Source organism: Photinus pyralis, unplaced genomic scaffold, assembly GCF_008802855.1.
Source record: "Photinus pyralis isolate 1611_PpyrPB1 unplaced genomic scaffold, Ppyr1.3 Ppyr1.4_LG3a, whole genome shotgun sequence".
NCBI lineage: Eukaryota > Metazoa > Arthropoda > Insecta > Coleoptera > Lampyridae > Photinus > Photinus pyralis.
Genome location: NW_022170509.1, coordinates 14,960,870 through 14,973,961, shown reverse-complemented (window position 1 = coordinate 14,973,961; position 13,092 = coordinate 14,960,870). Strand labels below are relative to the sequence as shown.

The 13,092-nt window shown below is 34.8% G+C and overlaps 1 protein-coding gene across 6 annotated transcripts in view; it reads right to left on the bottom strand.

Annotated features, from left to right (window-relative positions):
• LOC116165569 (protein Teyrha-meyrha-like) overlaps nt 1-13,092 on the bottom strand; it is a 142,320-nt gene that overhangs the window by 69,150 nt on the left and 60,078 nt on the right. For 3 of the 6 annotated variants that reach the window (XM_031480121.1, XM_031480122.1, XM_031480123.1), the window contains one exon: nt 6,204-6,314. The exons of 2 other annotated variants lie outside the window; for them this stretch is intronic. In XM_031480121.1, coding sequence (XP_031335981.1) covers nt 6,204-6,314 — 111 coding nt within the window. The remainder of the gene's footprint in view (nt 1-6,203; nt 6,315-13,092) is intronic. One more of the 6 variants, XM_031480120.1, reaches the window with a different exon arrangement.

Below are 13,092 nucleotides of genomic sequence, written 5' to 3'. Positions count from 1 at the left end.
TGAAAAGTATTCGAATACAGTAAACAGTATTCAAATACTTGTCACTCAAATATATTAAAAATTTAAAATAGTATACTAGATAAAAGGCTTAATACTATTTAAAAAATCAAGTTATACTTTGTATGGGGTTAGCTTTTTTTATATTTCTATTGTTATATACAAATTTAAGGGGAGTAAAAGCGTATTATTATTATTATATAGGAGGTACCTACCAGGACCTTTCTTATACCAGTTATATCGTTAAGAATACGTGTACCAGTTTTCAAAGCGATCGTATGTCGTGCACATGATACGTACGCCTTTCTGAAATTAATCCTAGCGATTTTGGAACAGATCCATTTTTGACCATCGGCGATCGCTTTGAAAATTGGTACACATAGTCTTAAGGATATAAGAAAGGTCCCTATATTGTTTTTAAGTTACGTAGGCTATCGAGTTCGGTATTCAAATGTATCGGATTTTTATATTTGATTTTGTGACAATGGAAACTTTCCCTAAACATTTCTAAATTGTTCCCAAATATTTGAATAACTTAAAAGTACTGCCTGTTTTTGAGGCCGGAAAAAAAATTGTCTGAGATCGACCGGGAAAAAACATTTTCCTATAGAATTTGGCCCGTAGAATCCATAATCCAAACAGTTTGAAGATTGGGCTACTAGATCAAAAGTTACAGAATTTTTTTTCGAAATTCGTTTTTTGTCCATAACTATTTATTGAGAGGTCTAATCGAAAACGAACGAATTGTTTTGGATTCTACGCACCCAAATTAATAAGAAAAAGTGTTTTCCCGAGAAATTTTGGTGTAGTCGATTTTTGGTAAAAAAGGAAGGTTACACTGCCTTTTTTTGAGGCCCGCAAAAAAAATTGTCTCAGATCGACCCGGAAAAGAATTTTTCTTATAGAATGTGGCCTGTAGAATCCATAATTTCAAACAGTTCCAAGATTGGGCTACTAGTTCAAAAGTTACAGCCCTTTGAATTTTCTTTCGAAATTGGTTTCTAGTCTAGGTATAACTTTTGATTGAGAAGTCTGATCGAAAAAGTACGAATTGTTTTGGATTCTACTCACCAAAATTAATAAGAAAAAGTGTTTTCCCGAGAAATTTTGGTGCAGTCGATTTTTAGTAAAAAAGGAAGGTTATACACTGCCTTTTTTTGAGGCCCGCAAAAAAAATAGTCTCAGATCGACCCGAATGTGGCCTGTAGAATCCATAATTTCAAACAGTTCCAAGATTGGGCTACTAGTTCAAAAGTTACAGCCCTTTGAATTTTCTTTCGAAATTGGTTTCTAGTCGATAACTTTTGATTGAGAAGTCTGATCGAAAAAGTACGAATTTTTTTTTATTCTACGCACCAAAATTAATAAGAAAAAGTGTTTTCCCGAGAAATTTTGGTGCAGTCGATTTTTGGTAAAAAAAGGAAGGTTAAGTATTCAAACACTATGCGAAGTATTCCAATATTTCTCAAAGTATTCAAATACCTTGCGAAGTATTCGAATACTAAATATTTGTGAAAGTATTTGAGTTACAAATACAAATACTGCTTCCATAAAAGTATTTAATTACAAAGTATATATTTGAATACTTTAAAGGATTTGAATACTAAAAAGTATATACAAAATCGAATACTGCTCAGCTCTGTTCCCATCCTTCCGATATTTGTAGTAAGTAATTTGTGTTTGAAAAAACGTTTTTAACACATATAATCTTGACCGAGGACCTGATATATCAGTTTGCTTTTGGATCAAAATTTCCTTTAAAGAGTGTAGGAGATTACTTGATCTCTAACATGCATTCGCGGAAACGGTTAAGTAAATTTGTTCTTTAAAAAAATAGTATAGATTTCCTACATCAATCGGAAATTGTGCACCCTGTTATAGTTAGGTTGCTTAGGATATTTACCAGCCGGATACAAGCACTAAAATTTACATGAAACTTTGCGAGAACCTAAAATAATTTTCGAAGGGTTACCATCTCGAGGGGTTAGTCGGAACCCTTTTTATAAGGGTTCGAACCCCTGAAAATTGACATTTTGCCATTTTTCTCACAAACTTCCATTATTACAATTTTACATTTTTTTTTTATTGCCTTTATTTTATAGTGGGCGGAGTGTTAGCAATTTGCTATTCTTCCCACTCAACCCACTATACAGGGTGTTTTTTTGGGAGCTTTAGTTAAAAGTTTCTGGGAAAGTAAAATAGGTAGGTTTTTGAAAATTTGTACTTAGGAGTTACTCTGAAGGCCGAATCGATGTAAAATATTTTCAAAATGGCCGCACTTCCGGAAACACCGGAAGTAGATAGTAACTTCGTTATTTTAAATGGCAACCCCTATTTTTTTATTGCATTTTTGGATTCTATGTGAAATTTCAGTTCTTTTGATACCCATATGTCGATATCTGCCATTTATGGTTTTTAAGTTATTTTGACTTTAAGAAAAAAATGGCGGATGCAGATGGTACCTTGATAATTGATACTTGAAAACGGTTGTAGTCATGGCAACCTATTTTTATCAGTGAATAGAGAATGAATAGGGCTTTCTTTTAGTGCACTTAAAACAAAGTTAAGTTGCGTACAACCGCACCTATGGAGATCCAAATTTAAGAAACTTCAAAGTCTATAAACTCAGTTTTTTTAAATGGAATGACCATGTTCTTAATATTGCATGAGATAGAGAATCGAAATTGGCATATTTTGATATTACATGTTCCTATAGCTATCTTTAACAGTTTCTGATTTATTCCCATTCATTGAATTGATCTCGGAATTGATGCCATTTTTTTCGCATTTTCTTTTTAGTAGTTGGCCATGATTTTATAACAATCGAATTTTAAACAAATCAAGGAATGGATTCTTTAATACCATTGATTCTAGTTCTAGTCTAAATAATTCATTAATAAATAACTCATTTATTAAGGATATAGGACGGAAAATTTTTGAAAAATCTAAACAGAGTCGTTCAACTGAATTTCTTAAACAACTTTATAAGTCTGGAAATTAAGAGAGGTAATGCGATATCTGTTCTAGCAACAATTCCATACCAAAAATGTTTCAACGAAGTTTTTTATATTTTGCATTGAATTTAAATTTTTGTTAATCTTGCATTTGCAATTCAATTCATTTTCTTAAATATTCTCTTGTAGAGCTTTGTATCACTTGTGCTTCAACGGTTTGTAGTGCATTAGGGGTACAAAATTTCCAAAATTCATACAATTTCGTTCCAGTGTTTGAGTGAATGTACGGAAAGCACGCGCCGGGATTCTGCCCATTTCACCATAAATAACAATTAAATTCCAAAATAGGTGAAACCACTGCGAGTCATTTTTCGATTTTTGAAAAACTTATGTTAACCTATAACAGTGGGTGATGGATTAGTGTCACTAGATTTGTTTAAAATTCAATTGTTATAGAATCATGGCCGACTACTAAAAAGAAAATCCTAAAAAAATAGTGTCAATTCAATAAAATGGGAATAAGTCAGAAACTGTTAAAGATAGCTATAGGAACATGTATTGTCAAAATATGCCAATTTCGATTCTCTATCTCATGGAATAGTAAGAACATGGTCATTCCATTTAAAAAAAACTGAGTTTTTAGTCTTTGAAGTTTCATAAATTTGGATATTCATAGGGGCGGTCGTACGCAACTTAACTTTTTTTTAAGTGCACTAAAAGAAAGCCCTATTCATTCTCTATGCACTGATAAAAATAGGTTGCCATGACTACAACCGTTTTCAAGTAATCAATTATCAAGGTACCATCTGCATCCGCCATTTTTTTTCTTAAAGTCAAAATAACTTAAAAACCATAAATGGCAGATATCGACATATGGGTATCAAAAGAACTGAAATTTCACATAGAATCCAAAAATGCAATAAAAAATAGGGGTTGCCATTTAAAATAACGAAGTTACTATCTACTTCCGGTGTTTCCGGAAGTGCGGCCATTTTGAAAATATTTTACATCGATTCGGCCTTCAGAGTAACTCCTAAGTACAAATTTTCAAAAACCTACCTATTTTACTTTCCCAGAAACTTTTAACTAAAGCTCCCAAAAAAACACCCTGTACAATCATAAACAGCCATGCCTTACCTGGGATTCGAACCCAGGACCCTTGTAGCCAAAGTTAGAGCTTCTAACGTAAGCTCATCTGAGCTACGCAATTTATTTGGCGAGATACGACAAATTTGTCAAATATGATTTTATATGTGACATTATGATCTATCCGATCGCATATTGACAGTTCCGGTTTCACTTCCCATTTAACCGGAAATAGATACAACTTTTATTTTGTAAGTACAATGCCTATGTTTTTCAAAGACACTTGAACAGAGCAATCAATTTGTTGTTCGAGAACATAAAATATGTATATGGTGGATATGCAAAAAATTGGTGATTCAATATTTAGAAAACTTATTAAATCTAGTATGCCGTGTGTCATATCACACAGAAAAGACCTACATCAACTTCGTTTTAAAGATTCACTCTTCCGCAATACGATCTACCCGTGTAACACAACACACACCGCGCATCCTGACAGCACACGGCATGCTAAATTTTCTAAATATTGAATCACTCAATTTCTGTGTGTATATCAACGATATGCATATTTTATGTTATTGTGCAACAACTCCGTTGCTCTTTTCAAGTATCTTAAAAAAACATGGGCATTGCATTTGAAAAACAAAAGTTGCATCGATTTCCGGTTAAACCGGAAATGATACCGGAAGTCCCAATAATGTCACATATAACATTATATTTGGCCAATTTTTCGTATCTCGCCAAATAAAAAAATATTGAATCTATTGCGTCTTACTACACTACACTGTATACCTCCCACTTCCGGTTGCTGATGTGTAAACCGGAAATTGTTCATATTAACTGCGATTGCGATAAGTACTAATTTTACTACAGTTTTGCCTACTTAGTGCAATTGTACTTACAAAGTGTTGTGCACGCAATGTTTGCTTTTCCGCACTTGAATGTCTTGCAAAGTTCGGTACAGCCAATATTGTGATCCACAGTGGCTCTTACTTTTGTTGTCAATTTTTCAACCCAAGTCACTTGGGCTTGGAATCATAGGTTGTTTGCTTGTAATCCAAATACTTGCTTAAAAAATGACCATATAATGGAGCGCGTCACTTTTCAAGCAAGTATTTGGATTACAAGCGGCCATAAGGAACCTGCCATTCCAAGCCCATAGTACCATTTTAAAGTTCTTTTCACGGCCCACAAAATTGTAGTGAAGAACAAATTTGTAAATATTCAAGTTTCTGGGAAAAATTGCAAAATGTCAATTTTCAGGAGTTCGAACCCTTATAAAAAGGGTAACCCTTCGGAAATTGTTTGATACGATCGCGGGAAGCTTCATGCAAAATTTGGTGCTTGTATTCGGCTGGTAAATATAATCTAAAAATTTTACATTAAGCGACCCCACTATTATAGCACACAGATATACAGTCGAAATCGCAACCATAAGTTGCTAAATAGAAATACGATACAACTGAATACCGAACGATCCTCGAGATCTTCACGTATCCAGTTGAAAAACAATAGCGACCTTTCTTATATCCTTAAGAACAGGTGTACCAATTTTCAAAGCGATCGGACGTTTCTTAAAAATAGTTACTGCACACGGACCTTATATAATTTCGCAATCCTAGTCTAGTAATTTTACTAAAATCACCAACACGTTTTCTTAAATTAATACCTACATGCACCTAATAAATATTAAAAAAACACGTAAAAAGATCGTAGGTCGTATAAAGTACCTAATATAAATTACATGTCGTAGATGAATTTTAAATATAATTTTGTGTAACATGCATCTTAGTAAAATGATATTCCTAAGTGGCGAATTTATTTCGCAAATTGTCCGAGGAAGTGTGATTTAACTATTAAGAACATAAAAAGAGCTGTTTAGGGAAGGGTGTCTTTCTAATCCGTGCAAGTTACCGTAGATGAATGTCAACGTACTTCGTCGCACAGTAATATATTGGGGTAATACTATTTGACACCCTAAGGAAAGCGTCGCTTTCCGTGTACACGTATACAGTAAGTTTGATGATATTGTGAGGTGTGGGTGTATGATTATATCTTATAAGGGTGTTATTTGTAAGGTTTGTATTACACCGTAGTTCGTGTAATAGGGTTGGTAAATCGTACAAACTAGATGCAGTTATAAAATTAAACAAAGATTTGAATTACCATGGTCGAAGAAGAAACTAGTCTTGTTGATGGCATGTGCAACAGGCGGTAGCCCAGGCACAGAGAATGTGTAAGCTCCGCTGCCGAAGCTGCCTCCCAGCAGAGGGCCTACTGTAACAAAGGAATATGTTTATGCAATATCATGAAACCACGAAATAATCCATTCCACCCACTGCACACCGATTATGTAATATACCGCTATACAAATATTAAAACAAGTCAAGCGTTTAACGGTTAAAAGTTAACAAATGCCCGTTCGATTTCAAAAACTTTATCGCCGAAAACATCAATGCGCGCTATAAGATATCGTCCGGTTTTTAAGAATAAATGTACTAGGTAAGTCATGGCGACAAATCACACAATTCCTTTCAATAAATCAATTAAGGCGAATGGCCACCGCCACATACCAAGCCAAAGATTGGAGCCGAATTGCTTCCTCTTGTATGTTAAATAGGAAATGGACGGTTGCATCCAAGAAGGATTTTACTTACAGATATAAGATAATGAGCACGTTCCCGCTAACATAAATAACAGCAAAAGCTTCACCAATCTAATCAAATATTTTTATAGAAAGTTTAATATAAATGTGTTTACGAGGGTCAGACCAAATTCGAAAGCCGAAGAAAAATTCTTTAAGATCCACTGCATAAATCAACGTTACGAATGTAAACGATTTTCCAAAATCGGTTATATTTAAAATATCCTATACAGGTAAGTCCATTCAAGAACCAAACAGTAGTGGGAAAATGTCGGCATTTTGAAAACAATTCAAACATAAATAAGTTGTCTGCATGTTTTCGGTCCCGAGAATGCGAGATACACGCTGCCGCTTGTTGCTACAACCAAACGACTGCCTTCGATTATATATTGAAATAAATTACGAATCCGAGTTGCTTTACAATAGAAATTATCACTAACTTGACCCTTTCACGGTGTCACTTTTTGATGCGGCAACGCTAATTGCGAAATTTCAGTCGCGTTGCTTCCTCATAAAGGCAAAAAAGTAAACAAAAATGGGACAGGAGCATGAAATGTACCCTGCAAAGACAGATAAACGATGCGAATAAATCGAGTAATCGGGGGGAAAAGTCCAGTAAAAGCTATATTGACAGGACCTATGCTGCAGGATTTGCCTCGTATTCATACAGCGATGATAGGATGATAAAGGTAATAATCAAAGCGGCCGGATATTTAAATACATGAATTATGTAGATGCGTACTCATCCGATTGGACATATTGATACTCCAACTGTCCGTTATTAATAGTCCCAATTTACACACAATGCCAATACCAAACTTCTCCAACGAACTGTCGTGAAGCATTTTTCTGTTTCTATACAATTTATATTCAAATGTACCTACGTATCTGTAATTGTGACAATTTGCATACATTTCAATTTATGGCAAATTTGTACTTTTTTTAAAGTTTAAACGTAATGTTACTTACAATACAACAAATGGAAAATGTCTCTTTTCCTCTAATTCAAATTTTGCCTTTCCGAATCATTGAAAATCTCGGAATTTGTGTGGAATTGACCACGTCGTAGCAACTATGCAGGTTTTTGCGACTGCTATTCGAAGGGTTGTGGGTGACAATCTCGCTGCCGACTGTCTGGAGTTTTTTCAGGGGTTTTCCTTCGCGTAATGATCATGAAACACGTTGGTCTCTTCACAGTGTAGCGAATTCATCGTCAGCGCAATTCACCGATATTAAAAACTCCAAATATTTCAATATAGGTAATTAATCGGTAGGAATGTTATTTTCGAGTGTTACTTCAAAATATGAGTTTTAACGTGAGTTATTAAATCTAAATATGTTTGGACCTATGAAAATATGTGCTAAACGTAATAGTTCATTTTCAATCACCAATTAATTACGGCAGAACTTGAAAATTGTAATAAATATGTGCCCAAGCTGCAAAACATACAGTATCACACGAAGTAGCTATGCTAATTCCCAAATTATAATAGAGGGTTGAATTTTTTAATGGGCATTAGATTTACTTTTATTTGACGTGCCTACACACAAAATTCCATTTAAATACCTTAACAAGTGAAAAAATTGGATTGCGCAAGCTCAAAACAAATTTTTTAAATAAGCATCAGTTTTACTTTTAACTAAGAACATGTGTACCAAATTTCAAAGCGATCGGAAATTATCGGAATTTATCGTTCACCCGGACAGATAGAGGGACACACAGACAAAGGAACAGACGGACAGACCAACAGACAGACGACAAACAGCAATACAAACGGCAAAAGTGTAACATTATGGAACATGTAAAAAACAGTTTTTTGGTTTTTTTACAATAACTTTTTTAGCAATAAACTGAGAAAAAATTCCTTCCTTGGTGCAAGCCTCGACACCATAACGAACCAAATAGCGAAAAAAGTAGAACAATAGCTCTTAAGATAAAGAACTAGTAGCGTCTCAACGCACGAGCAGACGGACGGAAAGACAAAGTGGCCACAATAACGCATTTTTTGTGTGGAAATGCGCTAAAAAGTGACGTTCTCGAATTTTATCGTATGTTATGACAAACAGATACAGATAATTGTTGTAGATAAGCGTAAACAGAGGACCAACAAACGATTTAAAATTTAAAAGGAGAGGGGGCTAAATATTAATAAGTTAAAAAAGTAATCGGAGACGATTTGCAAAAGACGCATTGTCACATTAACAGTCTTTGTCTGAAAAAATTAGTGACTTCATTCCTTTTCGGTCATTTAACCAAAATGGCGATAAACCGTTTTTGCAGCCATACTGGTTATAAACGAATGAAATTTTGGGGCATTGAGATATATAGACTATAAACGGCAAATTATGATACATAAAAAAATTGATTTTTTACTAATGTACACCAAACATCTATGTGTCAGTTAATTTCCATGGAAACAAATGTATTCACCTACGGAGTTCTCTATCATATAATTGAAACATGAAAACGCGACCCTAAATGAAAAGATCAGGAAACAAATGAGAACTTGGAGGCTGGGAACTGAGAATGAATCACACCAGGCAGAAGAAACCTATAGGAGATGGAAGAGCGGAATTAAATTCCGAATAGGCAAACCTAATATAGATCAAATAAAGAGTAGTCAAATAGTTTACTGGAAATGATGGCGGAGATTATGATAAAGACGTTAAAAATGATAATATAGCGAGCGTAATCTTATTTTCTAGAAATACACATAAAGCAATACAAAATACTAATCATTTTTACTTGACTAAGTGATAAAATTTCAAGCAAAAATTGTCAAACTATAAAGTGAAATTATTGTCGCCCCCTCAACCTTTCTACAGCGCAATGATACATAGGACGACAACTTAAAAACCGGAATTTATTCATGAAAATCAAGCGATTAAGAAAATGAATTGACACTTTATTCAAAATATTGTCCATCGCTAGCTACTACTTTTCCCATCTTAATCGGATACCATCTCGAGAAAAAGATGTGTCTTTTGATGCGATCCACGGACTGGGTAACTGCACAAAAACATTTTAAAGTACTCCTTTCTCGAAAATAAATTACCATACAGTTTTTTTTAAATTGAAGCTGATAATTAAAAGTAACAAAATATACAATCCACACGAGGTGCGTCGCCTATCATTGTATTTCAGCACTTTCATGCTACGACAAAAAATGATAAATTCATTGTAAAACACTACAATTAAAACAGAATTTTTTAACAACCTAACATCAACCCCAATTAGAGAAACGTGTTAATAATTTATTAATAGTGCAAGAAACTAAATACAGCACATATACTTATAAATTTCCAACGGGCCATTATGATCTACAGGCCAGGTGGTAATCGCCACCCGCCCCCCGTGCCAGTCCGCCCCTGGATCCACGTATCTTTCCAATTTTTAACTTCTCTGAAAGAACGAAAGCATTTGTCAGCTAAACGGTAAGCTATCGACCGGAACAAGTGGTAGTCGGAAGGAACAATGGAAGATAGGTTAAAACCTCATTTAAGTGTAACCGGTTTTGGAGATTGCTTAAAGCGTTCTGTAAAATTCCCCAGTGGTGTAATGGGCTGGGACAATTGCCCTTTATAAATGATAATGTTAATGCTCAGAAATATCAAGCAATTTTAGAACAAAGTTTTATTGCCTTCACTTGCGACATTATCACCTGATGCAGACTTTGTATTTCAACAAGACGGAGCATCATGCCACACGGCAAAAACTACTAAGAAATGGTTACGAGACCACAATATTAGTGTTTTAGATTGGCCCTCAAGGAGCCCAGATCTCAATGTGATTGAGACAGTGTGGTATAAAATGAAGCAATCACCTGCAACGCAATATTGCTTCTTTGAGGGACAAATTACAAGAAATTTGGGATACCTTTGGCACCGATGAATGTAAAGCTTTGAAGACCATGCCTACACGAATCCGGCTGTCATTAAAGCCAAAGGGGATGCAACTCATTATTAAGGGGTGGTGTCCGAACATTTTTGTGTCACATTAAATTCAATTTTGGTCAATACTCGTCAACCGGAAATGACCTTCTCGCTCGATCAAACGCTTTTTAAATTGTCCCTCGTAGTTGAAGTGCTACCCAGTACCCAGTATGTTCATTATTTGCGTAAATCTCAAATCGAGCGGAGAAAGGCATTTTTTAATAGATTATGGTATGCCAAAAAATCACAATCGTCAAGGTCTGACTAACAAAAAAGAACGCGTCATCAATCCGAGGTTTGGTATTTTAGCCTATATAGAATACAAAACAAGTTGTAAATCAGTTTGGCAACACCTCAAATTCCCACCTAGCCGTATTTAATTTTGCGTTGATTTCATTGTACATGTTGGTACGATAGTAAGGCGTCCTCGGTTGATTTTTTCCAAGAAATCCATATTGGTTTGAACTTAAACAATTTTTTGAATTTAAAAACTTGAGCAGTCTAGATTTTCTAACTTTTCCAATATTTTCGCAATGCCGGATATCAGTGAAATGGGCCTATAATTGTTCAACTCTGTTGAATCGTAACGGAATTACAACGGAATTCCCCTGTTTCAAAACTTAGATTAAAAATATACGAGAGTACTGAACTATACTCTTTGGACATTTTGATGGTTCGGGATGAGATTCCATCAATACCAGGTGATTTGTTGACATTTAAATTATTTATAATATCTGAGATTTCAAATTTACAAGTGGGCAAGAAAAAGAAAGATGTATTGAAGGGAAAGTCTCCCTGTATGTGCACATATTAAAACCATCAACTGAGTCAAGGTTTTTCAAAAGTCTGTCTACAGCAGTGATGAGAAAGTGATTGAATTCTTCTGCAATCTCTAGGCTGTCATATACCAATATGTTTGCAGTTTCATTTTTTGTAATACTGTTAATGCTCTTTTTTTCATTTTTTTGACCTAAGACGGCATTTACAGTTTGCCATTGTTTTTTGGTGTCACCCTTGTTGGTTTCAAAAAGTTTAAAATAATTGTTGCTTTTCTGAGTTTTAATATTTTGTTTCAGCTTTAAGGAGACTGACTGAAATATAGCATTGTTTTAATTTTAAATTCTCAGGATTTTTCTTTAATTTTTTATACAACAGATTTCTATGTTTCAGTCTCTCACAAAGCTCAAACGCCATCCATGGCTTCAGCAACTTACCTCCTGATTTTTTTGTTAGTAATAATAGCGTATTTTCTTTCAAAAATGTGAGCACTACAAAAAAGATAGGGTATCAGAGAGGGACCTCGAGGAGCCCAGCCAACAAACCTAATAATCTTATCTCCAATATACTTGGTGTCTGGCTATGAACTTAAAGAAATTTACCACCTAAAGAAATTACCTGCTGATACGAAACTGAAATTAATCCAAGCATTAATATATCCCATTATAGAATACTGCAGTATTGTGTAATTGTGTATTACAATGCCCTGACGCAAGAAGGCAAAAGTAAACTGCAAAGATTACAAAATGCATGCCTTCGTTATGCACTAAACATACCATTCAGAGAGCACGTTACTCCGTATCTGGAAAGAAACCGACTTCTGAAAATTGAGAAGAAATTTAACTATCTGCTCGCTGTGTTTCTGTATAGATTAATAAAGCATAATATACAGAGTGGCCCAACGAGAAGTGTACAGAGGGCTTTTAGGGTATTAAATTTAGAAATTTCGAAAAATCCTCGAACACGTCAATTTTGTATTCGAGGGGGACAACTTTTGGAATACAAATCACGCACCCAAGTCTTCACCCCTCTACGTAGGGAGCTTAACCCCTAAAATGTTAAATGGAATCCTATGGCAAATGGCACATTATTTGAAAGCCAATTTAATCGTGATTACTAATATGCTTTGCTTTTTAAATTCTATTGATTCGCAAGATTTCAGGGGCAATCGCTCGAAATTGTTGAGTTATACCATAGTGTATTCTATTCTTACACTATGGTTATACGTGCTCGCAACCCTTGTAATGTTCCTGACGGAGTAGCATAAACTTTATTCTTTAAATATCCCCACAAGAAGAGGATTGAAATCAGGGGAAAAAACCATTTCAAATGCGAATATCTCCGAAACGAATCAATAGAATTAAAAAGCAAAGCAGATTAGTAATCACGATTAAATTGGCTTTCAAGTAATGTGCCATTTGCCATAGGATTCCATTTAAAATTTTAGGGGTTAAGCTCCCTACGTAGAGGGGTGAAGACTTGGGTGCGTGATTTGTATTCCAAAAGTTGTCCCCCTCGAATACAAAATTGACGTGTTCGAGGATTTTTCGAAATTTCTAAATTTAATACCCTAAAAGCCCTCTGTATACTTCTCGTTAGGCCACTCTGTATATACCGGATTACCTGGTAGAGTATTTTATAAGACGTTCCGAGGAACATGCCGTAAATCTACGAATGGATACATGTACAATCCCAAAATAC